The following is a 22194-nucleotide window of genomic DNA, read 5'->3' as shown; positions in this document are numbered from 1 at the left end:
TTACAGACGATGCTGTGATCTTCGCAGAGTCAATGGAGGCTCTGATCGAGGCGCTCGAGAGACTGAGTGAGGGGTCTGAGTGTCCGGGCTTGCGAGTGTCCTGATAAAAAGCAACATCCAGGCCTTTAATGACCTCTTAGGCGCGGCCATCAGCAGTTAGTCTGTCTGCGGAGAGAATGTCGACCTCGTCGAGACTTTTACTGACCTCGGCAGTGACATTCATGTCTTTGGTGACTTTTCCTATGAAGATGGATTGGGAAAGCATGGGGGGTCATGAGGTCGCTGGAAAGGAGTGTGTGGCGCTCCCGATATCTGCACAAGGACGAAGGTCCAAGTCTTTAGAGCCCTGGTGCTTCCTGTCTTGCTATATCAGGGGTAGTCAACCTTTTTATACCTACCGCCCACTTTTGTATCTCTGTTAGTAGTAAAATTTTCTAACCGCCCACCAGTTCCACAGTAATGGTGATTTATAAAGTAGGGAAGTAACTTTACTTTATAAAATTTATAAAGCAGAGTTACAGCAAGTTAAAGCATATAATAATAATTACTTACCAAGTACTTTATGTCGGATTTTCGCTAAGTTTGGCAGAATAAATTTTTATAAAACAACTTACTATAGTTAAATTAGTCGATTAGTATGTAATCGCAGCACCGTTTGGTTGCTCCGCTACCGCCCACCATGAAAGCTGGAACGCCCACTAGTGGGTGGTAGGGACCAGGTTGACTACCACTGTGCTATATGGTTGTGAGACATGGACGCTATCCAGTGACCTGAGATGAAGACTGGACTCCTTTGGTACTGTGTCTCTCTGGAAAGTCCTTGGGTACCATTGGTTTGACTTTGTGTTGCTCATGGAGTCCCGAATGAGGCACATGACCTGCATTGTGAGGGAACGTCAGTTACGGCACTACGGCCATGTGGTGCGTTTCCCCGATGGTGATCCAGCTCGTAGGATCCTCATTGTTGAGGACCAGGCCAAGGGGTCGCCCATGTAATACCTGGCTGCGGCAGATAGAGGGTCATTTCTGGAGGGTGGGACTGGACCGCGTGTCTGCCTGGGGGGGTTGCCAACCGGGATCTCAAGTTGTTACGTCGTGTAGTGGGTGCAGCAACACACTGTACCAGTGCATGATTCCCAACTTGACTTAGTCGGTACCATCTTAATGACATATTCACATCACCCTAAATTCAACACTCTTATCTGTTTATTGTTTTCTATTTATTTAACTAATATAGCGGTTGTCTAGACCAGTGCTTCTCAAACTATTTTCTTCGAAGGTCCCCGAGCCAAAACAAAGATCTTAACTACCCACTTCCCCTCTGAACAAATTAAACTTTAAGAAAAACAAAACTCTAATAAAATGTCTTTGGAAGTGGCAGTCAGCCTTGGGTACTCTGACCTACAGCCACCTGGTGCATCTCTGTGAGAGAGGCAATTTATTCACTCTTTCAGGCAGGATATCGACTTTTGTCAACAGGAGGGGTTGACTGTCGTAATCAACAGTAAACGGTGACAAAACCCGCCGTTATGTTTTATTTGAACTCTCTTTGCTAGAAGAAAAATTAGCTTTGTTGGTTTGACTGAGATTCCATGCGATTGCATGAGTAGCGAGGAACAAACAACTGCAAAAATGGCATTGACATCTGGCAAGAGATTGAAGCGAACGTGTAAAGCAAAATACACCGTGGACAACATTTTGCATATTATTGTTGAATTGGATTCCATGTCTCGGACTCAAAAATCGACAAGGTTGACACTCTCTGCAGACATAGAGGTCGAGAGGTTTACTTACCTCAGCAGTGACATTCAAGTCTCTGGTGACTCTTCCTATGAAGTCAGTAGATGGATTGGGAGAGCATGGGGGGTCATGAGGTCGCTGGAAAAGGGGTGTGTGGCGCTGCCGATATCTCTGTAAAAGGAGTCTTTAGAGTCCTGGTGCTCCCTGGTTGCAAGACATGGCCACTATCCAGTGACCTGAGATGAAGACTGGACTCCTTTGGTACTGTGTCTCTTTGGAGAATCCTTGGGTACCGCCAGTTTGACTTTGTGTTGCTCATGGAGTCCTGAATGAGGCACATGACCTGCATTGTGAGGAAGCGTCAGTTACGGCACTACGGCCACGTGGCACGATTCCCCGGGAGTGATCCGGCTCATAAGATCCTCATTGTTGGGGACTCAAGTGGCTGGACCAGGCCAAGGGGACTCCCACGTAACACCTACAGGGGAATTTCTGGAGGGTGGGACTGGACCGCGTGTTTGCCTGGGGGGTTGTTTCGTCGTGTGTTGGCAACCTCTTAGGCTGCCCAGCCTGACCTGACATGACCTGAAAATGAATGTGAGGTACCAGCATCAGCTGATCGTGGTGCAGGTTTGAGTAGCTGGCACACCTACAGTAACGTTTGCCTGGGAGGAGCACCACTTTCAGTGACGAGAGGTACAAACCAGATTGTGATGCACTTGCGACCATTGACTCCGCCATGTGAAGCCTGGTTAACTGCCGGCCACAGCATGTAGCCAAAGCTGTTTTAGCTTTATTGAAGTAATTACTTCCAAAGCTGGAAAAAATGTGAGCTATAAGCCAGACTATTTTTACATAACAGATCAATAATTTCTTTTCCCCACCGCCTGGTGTAAAACTAATTTCGTCCAAAGAGAGCTTTGGGGAACACATTGGTTCACATTTGTACAGAGACTGAGCTCTGCATTTAGTGAACTGAAAAACCAAAGGGCACTTTCCTCCATGAAAAAGTGAGGGAACCACACAGAGAGGAAAAGAGGGGACACTACTTGGAAAGGAGAGTAGCAGATAGCTTGTTCTAACCTTCAAGGAACTCAAGGTCCTTGTATCCCTCAAGAATATCACTTTCAGGCCCTAGAACTTTCAAATCAGCTTGGCCCACAGTTTGAGAAGCACTGGTCTCAACCATTGAAATGTCCATTAGATAAGAGTACTTGAACGTTGCTGGGAAATAGGCCAAGGGAATAGTGATGGGAAGTTTGGATCATTTTACCGACTCGGACCTTTGAGTCTCGTTCAGCAAAATGAACAAATCTTTTTTCGAGTCATTTCGTTCATTTCGTTCATTTTAGCAAAATAGAATTAAAATGTTACCTGTTACCTCCCTAACACATCTACTGCTTACACAAATGTTGATCACACTACAAACAAGACAAAACTATAATGCTATAAGAAACAGAAAATATTAATTCATTGTTTACCTGGGTCTTTTAGTCTATGATTTGCTACTACTGAGCCGGTAAGTGGTCACGTGACAAAAGAACGAACGACTCGTAAGACTCGAGGAATGAACTAATCAATTCTCTTTCTGGCTCAGACTGCATAGGTTAAGCTTATGGGGCTGTCACGTGATGAACGAACGAATCAAACCCGAAGACTCGAGAGATGAACTAATCAATTCTCTTTCCGGCCCAGACTGAGTTGGTTAGGCTTATGGGGCTGTCATGTGATGAACGAACGACTCGAAAAACCCGAAGACTCGAAAAAACTATAGAAAGTTGCACAAATGCGCATGCGCGACTGAACGAATCACTCCCACGAGACGACTCGTTCTTCCCAAGTCACATTAAAGATTCGTTCAAAATGAACGAATCGTTCAAGAATGACCCATCACTACAAGGGAACAATAGTTTTGTTATTAGGTCTTAGTGGGCTGCTGCTACAGTGCACAGGAATTAGTGATATGAGATGGTATTATGCACAATGAGGAAGACACTGGAGACCTTGCAGGGATGTCTATCCTGTCCTGGTTTTTTTTATAAAAGGCAACAGATATTTCCAGAAGAGAGACGACATTATTTTAAATCTCCTGTATAAACCCCAAACGTCTAACTAAAGACCAGGCTATCACAGACGTGTCCTGCTCTGAAGAAGCTAGGGCTCCATTGCTTATATTCTGGTTTAAATACTGCCATTGACAGGATAACTGGAGTCGGTCTGTCGTTCCTCAAGGTGCCGTGCTGAGTAAACTTCACAGCTCTGGGGGTGCTGAATGTACAAAATGAGGTCACTGTGTCCTGTTGGTGGACTGTTTAGGCCTAATCATGATACTAATAATATTTTGTTAAAAAAAATAGCTTTCATAACACTCAAAATCACAGACACACAAGAAAAAAAGGAAAGCAGGGAAGTTACAATATGACAGTCTTACAAACGAAAAAATGTAAACGTCTTTACATTCGCTTTAAAGGCAGCAACGATAAAAGACTCAAATGTAAAGAGACAGGAAGTTCTGCAGCCTGGAAGCAGCAGAGCTAAATGCTTTGTCATGTAGTGACTGTTGTTTAGCGTAGGAGACAATAAGTAACTTTTCATTAGTCCAGTGTTTCCCAACCTCGGTCCTTCAGGTACACTGCGGTTGCAGGTTTTTGTTCCAACCAGCTTCTGTTTTTAATTGGACTCCTGGGCAAATTAAGTGATGTGTTATTTTCCAAGTTCTGTGTTTTGGGAACAATATAGAAATTAGAAAACTAAGTTTGGTAAAAATTATATATATATATGTGTGTACTCTTTGCATTTATTTGACAGTAAACTATTTCAACCATTCTATGATGTGCTCCTCACAAACTGAGGGCACCGTGGCGGATGTTAGCAGATTGCTGGCCAACCACAAGCGTTACCTGGTAGGTAACCACCCATACAATCAGATTGTGACACAGACTACGAATGCCGTGAATATAAATATATATATATATATACGAGGGGGGACCCAAAAATAACCGGAATTTTGTTGTTGTTAGGTTGGTACTTGTAGTACGTGGTTGGGCCGCTAGGGCGATCTAGTTACACTCCTCACAAGTCAGTCTGCCAAGTGCCATCAGTCTGGAAGGTTGTGCTTGTGTTCAGTGAATTTTTTTGTAAAAGTAGGTTGCGCAACAGTGTGAGAAGGAAACGCTCTGATTTGTGGGAGTCGGGCGATTGGTTCTTTCATCATGACAACGCTCCATCTCACACTGCTCTCAGCATTCGCCAATTTTTGGCAAGAAACGGTACGACAACCCTGAACCACCCACCCTACTCACCGGATTTAGCTCCGTGTGATTTCTTTTTGTTCCCTTGGATGAAAGGAAAGCGTTTTGCTGACGCCAAAGAGGTAAAACAAGAAAAGACCAGAGCATTAATGGGCATTACTTCAGACGAATTTAAAAAATGTTTCGAACAATGGAACAAACGGTTAGATAAGTGTATTTCCGCCAATGGAGAGTACTTTGAAGGAAACTAATTGTAGTTTGTACAGAAAATTAAATTAAACACGTTTTAAAAATATTTCCGGTTATTTTTGGGACCCCCTCGTATATATATATATTTTTATATATATATTTATACATACATACATACAAGTGAAACCTTGGATTGCGAGTAACTTGGTCTGCAAGTGTTTTGCAAGATGAGCTAAATTTTTTAATACATTTTAACTTGATAAACGAGCGAGGTCCAGCAATACGATTAGTACGTATACGCTTTGTCCACCGAGCGTCACGTGGGGATTGGGGGTAATCGTCTCCCATGATCGTTGTCAGTCGGTGTGCCTCACTCATATAGTGAACATCCGCACGAGCGTATACCGTTTCCTATAGCAGTGGTTCTCAAACTGTGGGGCGGGGCGTGAAGATGTGAAAAAAAGAAAACAAGAATCGAAAATATGAAAAATACATCTGTTGAAACCAAACCAAATTAACTTAAACTACATTCTGATACTAGAAAAATAAATATAGTTAGATAAATGTCGATAAAAGTTAAGTAGGTATAATAAAATATGCATCTGTTATATATGATTAATTAAAAGTGAACAAATTGGTATTAGTGGGCTTCTTTCAAAAAAATGTTAGTGGGGTGCGATTAAAACTGTTATGAAAACTCAGCTCGCAAATACTTAAAGGTTGAGAAACGCTGTACTATAGCATGATGACCACGTGCGAGTCCCTGTCATGCACACCAAAACACGAGGCTGAATCTCAGTACTTTAGCAAAACCAGCTTTTATTCAGCGTGAAACAGGAACAGCACGGTTATTTATTGTAGCGGGATCTACCGCTCTCCTATACACAAGCACAGCCATCAGGCAGGTCAGCGGCCAAGTAGTACTGTGCTCTTACATTTATAACGTTCCATTGACGGCAGGCACTTATAGTTTGACCGCAATCTTTTCTGATTCTCTTTTATGGCGAACTGCTACAGTGCTGGGAGCCTGCGGTTGCTTGCTTCGGGACGCTCTTCCGCGTGTTTTCCCGTTGGGTGGAATCCCAAAAGAGTTTAGAAACCTTACAGTGCGTAAAGCATTTCTTTAATTTTGTGTCCAAGTGTAGTGACTCTTCAGGCAGAAGCAACTGTCATTGGATTGGTTTCCTTCTTAAAGTCGCAAAAAAAAGATTCCAGTGAGCCAACAGATAGCAGGGATTCCGTTAGTTAGTGTGAAGATTTTGTATTAATCATTTTTATACGCATATTTTTGGGTTGTAGAACGAATCATCTGAGTTTCCATTATTTCTTACGGGGAAATTTGCTTTGATATACGAGTGCTTTGGATTACAAGCATGTTTCCGGAACGAATTATGCTCGCAAACCGAGATTCCAATTGTATGTTAAAATGTGCCAAGCAGGTATATGGGAATAATGTGTTTTTTTCTTTTTAACAATATTTTCATTCTACTTTTCTAGGTGTTCTAATTGTTTAATTAATCCATTATTTACTAATTAGTGGGTCTGTTGCTAAAGTACTTGCAGTCTTTGATTATTTAGTGTTGTTTGCCAGCGTGTCTGCTCTGCTCATTTTAATTGTCATTAATAAGATACAACAAAGGGGGAAAAACTGCACAGAGAAAGGGCAAAATATAATGAAATCAACAAAAGAAAGAGTTAAGCATTTAAATCTATAGCAAAAGCAGAAATATTTCGAAATGTCTTATAAATGTAACAATCATGCTGCTGTGCTTTTCTGAATGTAGAATAAAAGAAAAAAATAATCCCAGCAAATTAAATGAGATCTGCGTTATCAGGTGTTGTCACTGATTAGGAATCTGGTTGGAACAAAAACAGTGTGCCCCCAGGACCGAGGTTGGGTAACACGGATTTAGATGACTGCCAACAAAGGGCATGTCATAAATAATGTAACATGTTAGAACGACGGGTGGGACCATTATCATGGAGAACTTCACATGTCAGCAAAACAATCTTGTAAGATATACTGAAGGAAATCCCATTTGTCGTGAGCAGTGTTTTTTTTTTCTTTTTATAATTCTCCATCTTTTTTTGTGGCTTTGCCCCCCCTGATGCAAATCTTTTAGCATAAACTGAAAACATTTAAATGAAGCTACAGTGTTTAGTACAGTATTAATATGCAGAGTCAATCATGATATTCGTTATTCTTTGGAAAGAAAAGTTTTTCTTGCACTTTATAAAACATAGCAGCTGGAAAATGGTGGATGGATGGCACACTTAACCTTCACCGTCAGTTTTTTTATGTGTTTTATTTTTTTATAAACTACGCAATTTCTATACTTGAGTAAAAGCCGAGTCACCTTTCTAGGAAGTGAGTCAAGTAAAAATTTGCCCATTGAGAAAACTAGTCAAGTAGACGTTTTAAAGTATCTTGATATTAATTGTACTTAAAGGAGTACTCCACCCAAAAATAGTTACTTCTGGAATACCCTGCACACATCCTAAATAGTAAGCTAAAGCATCATGGGAATGACTTTTTAAACTGAAGACCTGCCTTACTCCTTCATTGATTGGTCAAGACTCTGGTCTTCAATTCAAAAACTGACAGAAGAGGTGTGCGGGCTTTCCCTGCTTTAAGAAGTTGGTAACCTTTCTTCTTCTTTCGGCTGCTCCTGTTAGGGGTCGCCACACTTCCATATCCCTGAAATCTCCATTGTAAAGTAAATTTTGGGATTGCAGACATTGTGTTACAATTAATTTAAATGGAATGTATTTTTGAGCATTCCCTGCCATCAAAACAGACTCCAGCTTTTGTTCAGGTAACGCCAAACGGCATGAAAATTGGCAGAATTAGTTTTAACAATAATGTTAGTCTTTAAAACAAACCCTAATAAAATATTGTCCTTCATTTTGTTTTCCAACTGTTTCACAATACGTCTTTTGAGCTATGATAATGAAGCTAGACATGAGCAGTACACATAACAAGGTGAGTGTTCACATGCTGTGGTTCATACAAGCCCACCTCAGTGTAACCCGTGGATGAGCTCTGCTCCATTTAAGGACAGAGTGTGAATTTGGTCACATTCTCTATGGAAGTAACAGGCTGGAATTGCACGTCATTAACATCCAGCCCCGCCCAGTTCTGTGGACTGCAGTGAGAACGACTACGTAGATAGGTGACTGGGTGTTCGTGCCAGCAGTGCACACTGGAAAACTGTCGAAAAATTTTTTCTATACATAAATATTTGTGGCAGCACGGTGGCACAGTGGGTAGCACTGCTGCCTCGCAGTTGGGAGATCTGGGGACCAGGGTTTGCTTCCCGGGTCCTCCCTGCGTGGAGTTTGCATGTTCTCCCCGTGTCTGCGTGGGTTTCCTCCCACAATCCAAAGACATGCAGGTTAGGTGGATTGGCGATTCTAAATTGGCCCTAGTGTGTGCTTGGTGTGTGGGTGTGTTTGTGTGTGTCCTGCGGTGGGTTGGCACCCTGCCCAGGATTGGTTCCTGCCTTGTGCCCTGTGTTGGTTGGGATTGGCTCCAGCAGACCCCCCGTGACCCGGATTCAGCGGGTTGGAAGATGGATGGATGAATATTTGTAAAGTGAGGGAAGTTGAGTAAAACATTGTGTGCCATTGCATAGCTCTTTTGTTTTCTGGTTTAGCATTGCAGTAACAAATGTGTGTAGCAAAATATATCAGGGTAAAAGTAGACATTTACGTTTGAAAATGTAGTGAAGTAAAAGTGAATGTAGGCAGAGTAGATGTGCAGTGTAGTTCAGATGATAAAATAATAAATCATAAGTGGTGGTAATGAAGAAATCTTGGGGGGGGGGTTCAGTTTCAACAGCAGCACCGCTCAGTTTTTAGTGCCAAACTGTTAACTCTTTATAATTGTTAAAAGTGGTGCCATCCAGCCTTTTTAAATTACAGCTTTGAGAACATTTAGAAACAGAAGGCAGCATCATCCAGGCCACAGAGAAAACTTGCTACATATGGTAGTACACAAGAGGGGTGACAATAATAGACGTTGGCCAATATTTGCTGTTTCAGCCCCCAGCCACTGACGCTGACTCATTATGTGATGCTGACTGAGTCACTTTACCTGCCAGTACTTCAGCTACACCAGTATGGCTCACACAGTCCATTGAGCTGCTGTCAGGAAGACTGCTGACTCTAAATTAGCCTGGTGATAGATAGTGTGTGCATTTGTGTGACGGCCACCAGAGTAAGTAATGTTCAGAAAATAGATAACAATGCGCTTAATTCTATCTATATAATTTAGATGGTTTGGAGAAAAGTGACAACCAAAAAAATTTTTTTACTGTAATAATTTGGCAGGGAGGACATGGTGGCGCAGTGGTTAGTACTATTGCTTCATTGATTCAGCATGCTGAAATCGAATCCCATGCCTTGAAATTGTTTATGTAGACTTGTCCTGTGCTCCCTTGTCTGTGTGGGTTCTCCTTCAATATCCCCGAACACTGTCGGAGTGTTGGTGCGCATATGTATGGACCCTGCAGTGCACTAGCATCCAGTTCAGGATTGGTTTCTAACTGGGATAGACTCTAGTACCCTGCACTCAGTGCTTGAACCAAATTGCTGGTGGTATTCTTTTAATGTTGACACAGTGACTTTCGGGTGGCACAGTGGTAGCGCTGCTGCCTCGCAGTTAGGAGACCTGAGGTTCGCTTCCCGGGTCCTCCCTCCGTGGAGTTTGCATGTTCTCCCCGTGCCTGCGTGGGTTTCCTCCCACAGTCCAAAGACATGCAGGTTCGGTGCATTGGCGATCCGAAATTATCCCTGGTGTGTGCCCTGTGGTGGGCTGGTGTCCTGCTCGGAGTTTGTTCCTGCCTTGCACCCTGGGATTGGCTCCAGCAGACCCCCGTGACCCTGTGTGTTAGGACATGGGTGTCAAACTCCGGTCCTGGAGGGCCGCAGTGGCTGCAGGTTTTCATTTTAGCCGTCTTCTTCATTAGTGACCAGTTTTTGCTGTTAATTAACTTCTTTTGCCTTCGTTTTAATTAACTTGATTCAGGCCTCTTGTTTGTCGCCACATGACCAGCTCACTTGTGCCCATCACACAATATCTAAAAATAAAGAGAGGTGATGGCCTTGGTAAGGGTGATCTCTCAGGTCTCCAAAACATCTTGACGGTGTTCTTCGATAAAAACAGAAAATCAACAGTTCTGGAAATGTCTGCTGTGGCAGAATGAGAGCAGCAACAAGTCATAGAATTAAATAATGGGTTTAATTAACAGCAAGGATCAGCTTCTCATTAAGAAAGCGATTGGAGTGAAATTGGTTGGAGTTTGAACTCCCAGTTTAGTTGGTCATCTGTTGGCTCGTTTCACATCTCATTTCTGTTTGGCTGCCATTTAATGAAGAAAGGAATAAATTCAGGGGACAGGACTGAACAGGGCTATTAAAATGAAAGTAAAAGAAGTTAATTAGCAGTGAAAACTGGTCACTGATTAGGAAAAGGGTTAGAATGAAAACCTGCTGCCACTGCGGCCCTGCAGGCCCAGAGTTCGACACCCCTGTGTTAGGAAATAGCGGGTTGGAGAGTGACTGACTGACTGACATCAGTTTCTAATAGGCTCCATGTTTGAGCATTACAGAAAACAGTCACATTTTACATCATTTTTAAAATAGCAGACCCCCGTGACCCAGTGTGTTAGAATATAGCGGGTTGGACAATGACTGACTGGCTGACTAAAATTGTATATCCAGTTAACTGAACCCGGGGGTGGGCGAGCAAAGTGAACAGGGGGGCAGAGCCCCCTAGTTTATATGTGCAGTGGGTACGGAAAGTATTCAGACCCCCTTCAATTTTTCACTCTATTATATTGCAGCCATTTGCTAAAATCATTTAAATTAATTTTTTCCCTCATTAATGTACACACAGCACCCCATATTGACAGACAAAAAAAAGAATTTTTGAAATTGTTGCAGATTTATTAAAAAAGAAAAACTGAAATATCACATGGTCCTAAGTATTTAGACCCTTTGCTCAGTATTTAGTAGAAGCACCCTTTTGAGCTAATACAGCCATGAGTCTTCTTGGGAAAGATGCAACAAGTTTTTCACACCTGGATTTGGGGATCCTCTGCCATTCCTCCTTGCAGATCCTCTCCAGTTCTGTCAGGTTGGATGGTAAACGTTGGTGGACAGCCATTTTTAGGTCTCTCCAGAGATGCTCAATTGGGTTTAAGTCAGGGCTCTGGCTGGGCCATTCAAGAACAGTCACAGAGTTGTTGTGAAGCCACTCCTTCGTTATTTTAGCTGTGTGCTTAGGGTCATTGTCTTGTTGGAAGGTAAACCTTCGGCCCAGTCTGAGGTCCTTAGCACTCTGGAGAAGGTTTTTGTCCAGGATATCCCTGTACTTAGCCGCATTCATCTTTCCCTTGATTGCAACCAGTCGTCCTGTCCCTGCAGCTGAAAAACACCCCCACAGCATGATGCTGCCACCGCCATGCTTCACTGTGGGGACTGTATTGGACAAGTGATGAGCAGTGCCTGGTTGTCTCCACACATACCGCTTAGAATTAAGGCCAAAAAGTTCTGTCTTGGTCTCATCAGACCAGAGAATCTTATTTCTCACCATCTCAGAGTCCTTCAGGTGTCTTTTAGCAAACTCCATGCGGGCTGTCATGTGTCTTGCACTGAGGAGAGGCTTCCGACAGGCCACTCTGCCATAAAGCCCTGACTGGTGGAGGGCTGCAGTGATGGTTGACTTTCTACAACTTTCTCCCATCTCCTGACTGCATCTCTGGAGCTCAGCCAAAGTGATCTTTGGGTTCTTCTTTACCTCTCTTACCGAGGCTCTTCTCCCCCAGTAGCTCAGCTTGGCCGGACGGCCAGCTCTAGGAAGGGTTCTGGTCGTCCCAAACGTTTTCCATTTAAGGATTATGGAGGCCACTGTGCTCTTGGGAACCTTAAGTGCAGCAGAAATGTTTTTGTAACCTTGGCCAGATCTGTGCCTTGCCACAATTCTGTCTCTGAGCTCTTCAGGCAGTTCCTTTGACCTCATGATTCTCATCTGCTCTGACATGCATTGTGAGCTGTAAGGTCTTATATAGACAGGTGTGTGGCTTTCCTAATCAAGTCCAATCAGTATAATCAAACACAGCTGGACTCAAATGAAGGTGATCTCAAGGATGATCAGAAGAAATGGAAAGCACCTGAGTTAAATATATAGGAGTGTCATAGCAAAGGGTCTGAATACTTAGGACCATGTGATATTTCAGTTTTTCTTTTTTAATAAATCTGCAACAATTTCAAAAATTCTTTTTTTTGTCTGTCAATATGGGGTGCTGTGTGTACATTAATGAGGAAAAAAATTAATTTAAATGATTTTAGCAAATGGCTGCAATATAACAGAGTGAAAAATTGAAGGGGGTCTGAATACTTTCCGTACCCACTGTAATATTAATTTTTATTTATTTATTTTTTTTAATTTTGTACATTTAGCAATTGAAAGCATACACTATCTCATTGAGTTCCCTTTTATAGGATATTCAGCCGTTTTCAAAGGGTGCATTTCAGTCAGCCTGGTGCCAGCTAGCCACAGTGAAAGGCTGGGTGGCTCTGCAGGCCTGGAGTTGTGCCTACAAAGATGTCAGTGAACTACAAGAGGCACATGAAAAAGTCATTTTTATTAATTAAACACCGCAGGTTTAATTTTTTATAATAACAACCCCAGTTGTATTTTTTTTTTAATTTGTTGAAGTTCCTACAATAAACCATCAAATCATTTGGGTTGAGAATATGTTCAATTCTAACACCCTGGGCTTTTATTTGTGGACAGATCTGGAAAAGGTTAACATTATTTCCATTCTGTCTGACTGGAGAGAGTGTGAGAGATTGAGAGGGAGAGAATCCAAGTTGGTTTGAGCCCAGGATCCATACAAGTCCAGCATTTGTAACATTAAAAATTGAAAGGCAACATGTTGATCTTTATGGTGCTTATAGTGTGAGATTTGTTGAAGTGTCTAAAAATGTTTTGGGGGTATTTCCTGGTCTTGGCTGTGCAGTTGTATGGCTGTAAATATGTATTCCTGTACTACCATGTGTGTTCTTTTGTGATGTGTTTTATACAAAAAAATATATGAATTACCATTGGCTTCTTTAAGTCGTGTTCCTAGCGAATTCCATTTTATTACATCATGTTCAAGTACAGGATCTTGGTCACCATCCGGTTCAGACTTGAAGTTGTTATCTTTATAGTAAAACCAATTTCCTGCTGTTTTGTAATGATAATGTGTATTTTTATTTTTCTTTCCAGACCTAATTACTCAGAGAAGAACACTAAATATTGTGGAAGCCCTTTAAGGGAAGCATTAATTGTGGCTGTCAAGTGTTGTTGGACTTGTGAAGTTCTAATTGCTTTGCCGTTGTCTACTAAAGTATCTTGTTTCTGAACCTCACAACTTTCCGTTGCTCTACACAGCACTCCATTTTATATATTAAAGCAAATCCTAAGCAGTCTTTCCCCTTTAGTGATTTTTCTGATTCGCTTATTAGTAAAATGTTTTACACCGACTTCTTTTGTACGCCCCAGATATCCTTAGGAAGTACAAATTTCTGTGCCAAAAACAAAAGCAGCTCCCAATTACATCTGCACAAGGTTTATTTTAAATATTCACTGTATTCAGCTTGATATGGTCATCACAATGCTGTAACATGTAATACCAGATGAATAAAACCCAAAAGCTTTATGGTTTTAATCGATCGCTAGTATAACACAAGTCAAAATGAATTAATGGTGGTGGTGAGGCTGGTGCTGTATAATCTTAAAAAGAATAAAAAAAGTATTGAAAATGGAAGCCAGAACACCACGAAAAAGCAATCAGACTTTGACTAATTTGTCCAAGAGTTAAATACTTTTAAATAAACTTATTTTAACTCCTTGAGGGCTGAATATTTTTTTTTCCCCCAAAAAACACAGTTTTCTGAAAAGCAGAAATCAACGGAAAATGTCTGTTGTTGTGTGCTGTGATCGCCAGTTTGTTGCAGTGCAGCACAATCTGGTTTGCACATCTTGTCATTGCAAGTGGTGGTCCTCCTATGCCAATGTAGACATAGGCATGTCAACTACATGAACCTCTTCAGGACCGCCATCAGCTGGGGACTGATCAGCTGATGCTGGTACATTATATTCATTTTCGATTACTTATCAAAATTGGAGTCCGACAAGTCAGAGTCCAATTCAGCGATAACATGCAAAATGTTGTCCATGGAATATTTTGCTTTACGCATTCGCTTCAATTTTTGCCATTGTTTCCTCCTTGCTGCTCACGCAACTGCAAGGAATGTCGGTCAAACCAATGAAGCTAACTTTCCTCCTAGCAAAGAGAGTCCAACTAAAATGTAACGTTTTCAGTTGATTACCAATGTCAACCCCTCCTTTTAACAAAAGTCGACATCAGCCCTGAAAGAGTTAAAAAGTAAGCATTTTGCTTATTTTTAGATACAAGAGAATTTGTGTATCTCTCTTAAGTTTAAAACATTGAATCTTCTAATACAGAATACCATGGAAAATAATAACCAGTTCCTAGAATCCAATCAATCCATCTATTTTTGAACCTACTTAATCAATTCAAGGTTTTAGGGACAAGAGTGTGTCCTGCAAGAGGCGGATGCAAATCAGCAAGCATCTGTGGATTATTATTAGTGTAACACAGGGCACACTTCATCATATAGGATCGACTTGCACTCACCAGTTAATGAACGCCACACATGCCCTGGGGGGAGAAACCAAAGTATAAGGAGAAAAATCCACAAACACATCAAAAGAAAGTCCATACAGTTAGTGGCCAAATTCTAGGACTCTTGTCCTGTGAGGCCGTCGAACTGCCATCTTAGAGTCCACCGTAACATTATTGCCACTTTTTATGGAAACTGTATTATCTTTCATGTCATTGTGGTTTCCATTTTAATCAATGTAGTGTGTATAATAATGTATGGTTCTATTGCCACATCATCCTTAACAGAGTAAAGGGCATAGCAATGAGAAGGTTGAGAAGCTTTTACAAATGCTCATTAAAAACAATTGCAATTAATCAAGGATTCTAGGGACCACAAAGACGAGACATTCCTGATGGCCTAACTCTGAATCTTGTGAAAGGGGTAAGCACCTTGCAGTTGGGTCTCCCCAGAACTCCAGAGGTTCCACCTTTATTCAGTATCAGAGCGTAAATACATAGCCATACTAGTATGCAGTGAGATGCAGCTCAGCATTTGTGGAGACCACCAACCACCGTTGAATTGAAGGGCACTGGAGGGCAGGTAGCTAGAGAAGAGCATGTCAATTTGACAAGAAACTCATTTTGTTTGACAGAGTGGACCTTCTAAAGTATACGTGGAGTAATACCAAAAAATACCAAATATCTGAGTTTGTGTTTGCTTCCTTCTAGTTATAGCAGTTGAAATGTTTGTTTCCGTACAGATTCTGTAGAATAAGCAACTGTGTGGACCTTCACATGATGTTTTTAGTATCGGGTACTATAAAGAAGACTTAAATCCTAGGAGATGGTTTATGGCAAGAAGATGATGTGTTTGTTTCTTTTTTTGTATCGCCTACCATTTAGAAAAGTTGAACTGTTGGACATTTCAACATTCTCGTTTGTCATTAGCAAATAAGATGTATTGGAGGTGATTTAGATGCACATTTGAAGATTTTGCACTTATTGAAAATAGCAGGCATGGATTACTAAAAGCTAAGTGAGCATTAATCGCAGAAAGTGTATGTATTTTATTGGTGTAGTTATTTCATCAGCATATAATAGAAAAGCATGATACCAATCTCTATAGTATTCACACTTATAAAATGCTTAATGATAAATCATGGAGACTTCCAAAAAGAAATGGAATTACTGTAGTGCCCTCCAAAAACATTTGCGAGTGTATATATATATATATCTATTATAAAAAAAAATCTTCGGGAGGGAGACTAGGGAGACGAGACGTGATCTTCTCGGAAGACAATTTGAAGTCCCACGAGAGACACTTTAACTTGCTCCCATCTCTTAAAACAATGACAAGCGAAACATGCAGCTCACCAGCAGCAGAAACCCAGCAGATGATCCGACCGCTTCTCCTTGCGTGCGTTCAGCCACCCTAACCCCCTGTTCACAATGCGAGCGGCAGAGACGCAAAGTGGCAAAAGGACAGCTGCTGTACAGGCTTTAAAATGATTGATGGGCAGCAACAGCAGCAGAAAGACAGCAGATGATCCGACGGCATCTCCTTAGCATGCGTTCAAACGCCCCCGACAACGCGAGTAGCGTTATATGTCCTGCGAGAAAGAGATTTAACCACGCCCGTGGCTGGTAATACAGGACAAGTATTGTTTTTACAACGTCACTCGAGACAAGGCAGTGATACAACATTTAAAACAAGTTCACGGAACATCTAACCTAGCAGTTGTTGGATTGCTGTTGGCAGACACGCTTCATGTGCTCCCAGCTCTTAAAACAATGACAAGCGACAAGCAAAACACGCAGCTCGCCAGCAGCAGAAAGCCAGCAGATGATCCGACCGCTTCTCCTTAGTGCGTGTTCACCCATCCTAACTCCCCAACCCCTTCACAACACGAGCAGCGTTGTACATCCTGCGAGAAAGAGATGTAACCACGCCCGGGGCCGGAAATAAAGGACAAGTATTGTTTTTACAAAAGTTTTTAAGTAAAAGTGAAAATAATGCATATGTAACAATTCCCATGAAACTAACAATCTCTTTAAATTGTATATCCAGTAAACCAAACAAGGGGGTGGGCGAGCCAAGCAAGCAGGGGGCAGAGCCCCCTAATATATATAATATGTATATGTTACCGGCAATGTATGAAAGGCAGGCATTGTATAGAATACCTAGGGAATATATAGAATGCCGAAAATTGGACATCCAAGTATGAAACCATTAATATTTCGCACATTTCCTAGGCATTCTACGCAATGCCAAAAGACAAACCGGCAAAGTATAAAATGCTCCAAAAAAAGCAATGAAGTCCATTTCAAAATGCCATTCAAGCCTTCTTTGTTGCAACAAGTAAGTTAATTTTTTTCTCTTATTTTTTTCAGTAAGAAAGTTCTGTATTTTATTTGATATTTTCTTTTTTCATTTATGTAAATTTTAATAGATAGATAGATAGATACTTTATTAATCCCAAGGGGAAATTCACATACTCCAGCAGCAGCATACTGATACAAAAAAACAATATTAAATTAAAAGATTGATAATAATGCAGGTAAAAACAGACAATAACTTTGTATAATGTTAACGTTTACCCCCCTTTAATGAAGGCCTTTTCATGACTCTCTTTTCAAGTTTTACTTTTTTGTTGGAAAGACAATGAAGTGCAATTTAAAGTACATTTTTTCCTTCCTTGTTGCAACAAGTAGGTTCATATTTTATTTTATTTTGTTTTCCTCAATAAGAAAGTCCTATACTTTATTTTGTATGTCTTTCTTTTTCATATATGTCTTTTCAAAAAAAGCCTTTTCATGACTCTCTTTTAATACTTTGCTTAAATAGCATTTGTCATTCTATATAATGCCTAGGTATTACATACAATGCCTAGGGAAAGTATATATAATATTTAAATAATTTGGATATTTCATACTTTGCCCAAAAACGCCAGGAATTCTATATATTGTCTAGGCATTCTACACAATGCCCGCATTTCATACATTGCCGGTATTTTATATATATATATATATATTGTGGGTGGGTGTGTATATACACACAGGGGTTGATCAAAGTTTTGAGCCTGAACCTGCCAGGGGTATTCAACTTTTCTCATTTTGTAATTGACCAAAGATTAGTTCCTGTGTACTAAAACAAGTATCTAGGATTTTTGGCTTATCATGTAGGTTTCATATTTCCGAATTAACTCACAAACAGTAGAAAATAATAAAATAATGTATTGTTTAACTTATAATATTAGAAAGCAGTTTACCTTCAGAGATTTATTCGCTCCTAATCAGTTTGTACCAGGAGCAGCACCTTTCATATGTAGAATTACATTATAGCAAGAAATCTCTGGAAGATGTTGTAGGATCTGGCCAGCCTTCACCAGTGACTACACCATGGAATGAATCATAAGGAGAACTGAAGAGTGACAATGCATTAGATTGTAGACATTATAGAGATCAGTTTTGGGTTAGCTAACATGAGTGGGGTCTAGGTACATTAGATGTCCAGAATGTTGACTAATAAAATCAAGCATCACCATATTCAGTATTTCAAGGAGAATCTTGAGCTAAGGAATTCAGACTGGAAGAAATTTGAAAGCGTTACGTAACACAAATTGAAACTTCAAAAAGTCACTATGACCCACATTCCCAATAACAATGAAAACAATTGAAGCATGGAGAATCTCCGGCACTAAAGAATTTCTCCAGCAAGATCACATACACAATTTTTGATGATGTTGAATATGTAATCCGTACAAATGACATGTCTCAAAATGCCAACATTGACTTACTTTATCGTTTGAGGCAAGTCAGTAAGACACATGAATTTAGGAAAACTATCAATCACCCCCCTTTTGCTTCATAATGCCTATGCTGACTTGGCAAGAGTCGTAAGGTTTTCAAGAGATGCCACACCCAACTATAGAAAAGCTTTGTGAATGTTGGAACAAGTGTGCTATTGTTCACAGGAATTAATTTGAAAATATTTTGTTTTACTGGTATTACTCTGCAGAGGGGTGTAGTTTAGGCTCAAAATGTTTTAATAACCTCTTGTGTGAATATATACTTCCTGCAGTAGGAGGGGAGAGGGGAACTGGGGACCATGTTACATTTCTTCAGGAGGCCAGTTGTTACTGGCAGCACACAGTCCTACACATCTCCGTCATAGTCCACAACTGACTACAGAAGTACTGGCCTCCTGTCCGTGCTCCCTGGCCTCACACTTAAGTGTTCATATGTTCTCTGCTTCGGTGTTCTGTGACTGATTGTTATGTCCTGTTGACTAGGAGGTCCTATGGCCTCTACCCAGTGCCAGTGTTTGCTATGAAGCCGTCTCTTTAGGGTCCTGGTAGCGTAATCCCAGCCTACCATGTCCTCCAACCTACAATGGTGCCTCTGGATGGTTACCTCCAGAAAGTGCCTCTCCTTTTGCTAATGTAGCTTTTACTGTGTGGAGATTTCCTAGAGCATCCTGTGCTTATTTGGCAGCAGCTTTGCCAATGGCTACCAATTTACAGCTAGGAACCCCATCACAATAGATGCACATATGGCACATGAATGACAGTTCTTGTCACATCAGTTAATAAAAGTATTTCGGCTGGCACTGCTAGTGCTCTGCTGTGACGTCCCCTGCAAACAGCCACATGCCCTAAGTACATTTTGAGTGGCTTATGTCTGTGTTGCTCTCGGTTTATAGCAGGGCTGTGGAGTCAGTAGATAAATCCTTCGACTCTGACTCCTTAGTTTCCTGTACATCTGGCTCCGGCTCCTCTGTATTTAATATCCTAATGTATTTTCCATGTTGATTGAAGGAAGGCAACATACACGTCATTTAACCACAGAACTACTGGCTAGGAAGCTGACTCTCTACTGTATTGGCCAGTTTAAACAAAAGGCAAGACCCCCTGAACACACACCAGGCCATAGCACACACCTCCACCTACATCATTACACTTGTTTACATATATATACACACACACACCTAAAAACATACAAACAGGAGTTCCATGTACAGTACATTGTAATTACAGGCGGCTCAGAAACTGTTGATACTGCAAGTAAAAAACACCAGTTTTACGTTGGCTTTTTTGCTTTCAAGAATACGCAGCACATCCACAGGATATAATATTCTTCATATTGGGATCTCTGAAATTCTTTTAACATTTTCTAATAAAAAAAAAAATAATCTGGATTTTAAATCATATTAATAGTTTAACATGGTGGGTTAATTTTTCCAGCTGTGCAAGAAAGCAAAAGTCCAGTTTTTCAAACTTTAGAGGTTCCGGTAATGTTTTTAAAATGTAGTGCCCTGTGCTTTAATCAGAAGGACTTGAGTGATGCACTCCCAAACAAGTTGTGCTAGTAAACTGTAGGATTTGTTTTGGGGGAAAAAAAAGTATATTGGTGATTTGAAAATCGTATGTATTTTAAGCACTTCTTTATAATGCAATTCTACTGTAACTTTACAATAAATTTGGACGAACGGGCATCAAGAGCAGGTTGAAATTTTTAAGTAGCGTTGTCACGGTCCTGTGGCTTTAATGTCAAAGTTTCCATTCCATCTTACCGTTTCTATATTGATTTGCTTTATTTGTCCATAGGAAAGAATATATTTATTTTTGATGCTAGGTAAAAGTTGTGCATAATAGATTTTAAATAATAATATGTCACTCATAATTTTTCTGTAGTTTTACTTTCTGTTCTGCTTGTAACTGAAATCTGTTTTACATTTTGAAGGTTTGTAGTTGTAAAAAAAAAAAAACGTTTTTGCTGTTTATGGAACAGAATTTTACAGAATAAAGTAATAGGAATGCAAAAAAAAAACAATGTGCGTGGTATGTTTTACCTGCTTACTTCTTTCAGATTCATTCTTTTTCCAAACTAACTTATTTTATTACAGGCTAACAGAGGGGGCCAGTGACATGGAAAAAGTGAAGAGTGCTCCACGTAGGCAAAACTAACGTTAAACAGAAAGGTATACGATGGGAGGCAATGAAGCCACCTCTGAAAAGGATGGAGAAGTTTATATTGACGCCACATGCTCTTCGTCTAGCCAGGGGTTTTCAAGCTCAATCATGTGGGCCCCCTGTGCTTGCAGGTTTTCACCCCAGCCAATTTCACAATCAGTGAGTTACCGTATTTTTTGCTCCATAAGACACACTTATTTTTTTTTACCTCAAAAGTGGGTGGAAATGTTTGTGCGTCTTATGGAGCAAATATTGCGTCACAGACCGTGATGTGTATTACCTGACCTGTCAGCGGTAGCGACAGCTGTTAGAAGAGGAAGTGTTAGGCCCACGAGAAACCCCTGAGGCCGCTTAACACTAGAATTACCAAAGTCTATGAAAAAACTTGTAAATCCATCCAACCTTAAATCCCTTTGCACCTCTCTGTCAGCGTCTTTTGTCTTGTAAATGTGTTGATAAGCAGCAAGCAGCCTACTATCACATCCCCCCACCGCCGCACAGTTTTCTCAGCTCAAGTCTGTTTACTGTGTCAGTTGCTTAGAGCTGTATAGAGTGAGAAGTCAAGCAAAATGACACCTTTTATAAATATTATATTGTTATTTGGAACACATGCATTTCATGTGTGTTCCGTATCTACAACAATCTATGTAAACACATCATTAAAAATTTGTCATGTTTTATTCAGTTTTATTCTTTCAGTCGCATTCACGCTTCCCCTGATCTGACACTGTTGTTTTCACATAAAGACGTCCTATAACAGAGGTGAACTCAGATGATGATGACGGTTCTACATCAGAGAAAGAATTCACGTCACACTTTTGCCGTCGGTGTACTTTGTATATGTAAACGGGAAGCTCTGCAGTCTACTTGTGACTTCACGCTGTAGGAAGATAAGTAAATAAATCAAGGTAAATAACATTTGATCTGGCTCTTATATACAAAGTACAGCGGCGGCAGCTTCCACCTGCAGCTATAGACTCTTCAGTACGCAAGTGACTCTCCACGCTACTGTTTAGATATGGACGGTGTATGTGCCCAAAAAAGAAGCCTGACTGCATTCTCATACCATTGCTTATGAACTGAAGTATCAGGGTGCACTTTTTGTGGCATTACACGTGTCGATCAAACACCGGAAGCTCTGCAGTCTACTTGTGACTTTACGCTGTAGGAAGTAAGTAAATAAATCAAGGTAAATAACATTCAATCTTGCTTTTATGTAAGTAACATATAAATGTTAATGTTTTGGGCACATGCACCATCCAGATCTAAACACTAACGTGGAGAGTCGCTCTATAGCTGCAGGTGGAAGCTGCCATTAGCAATGCCTAAGATGGAACTGAAGACAGTATCATATATGAAGAT

The 22194-nt window shown here is 40.8% G+C and overlaps 1 protein-coding gene and 1 long non-coding RNA gene across 2 annotated transcripts in view; both read left to right on the top strand.

Moving 5' to 3' along the window:
* The window catches only part of LOC114642686 (hepatoma-derived growth factor-related protein 3), a 53932-nt gene extending 33240 nt beyond the window's left edge, over positions 1-20692 (top strand). The window contains exon 6 of the mRNA XM_051920443.1: positions 13459-20692. Within this exon, the coding sequence (XP_051776403.1) occupies positions 13459-13464 (6 nt within the window). The 3' untranslated portion in view covers positions 13465-20692. The remainder of the gene's footprint in view (positions 1-13458) is intronic.
* LOC127526123 (uncharacterized) lies at positions 2528-13258 on the top strand. Its single transcript, XR_007933743.1, has 2 exons — positions 2528-11309; positions 11562-13258. It is a non-coding gene; the product is annotated as an uncharacterized LOC127526123 (long non-coding RNA).
* Positions 20693-22194: the final 1502 nt, after the last annotated feature.

Source organism: Erpetoichthys calabaricus, chromosome 17, assembly GCF_900747795.2.
Source record: "Erpetoichthys calabaricus chromosome 17, fErpCal1.3, whole genome shotgun sequence".
NCBI classification, from domain to species: domain Eukaryota; kingdom Metazoa; phylum Chordata; class Cladistia; order Polypteriformes; family Polypteridae; genus Erpetoichthys; species Erpetoichthys calabaricus.
This window is presented reverse-complemented; position numbering and strand designations above follow the sequence as displayed.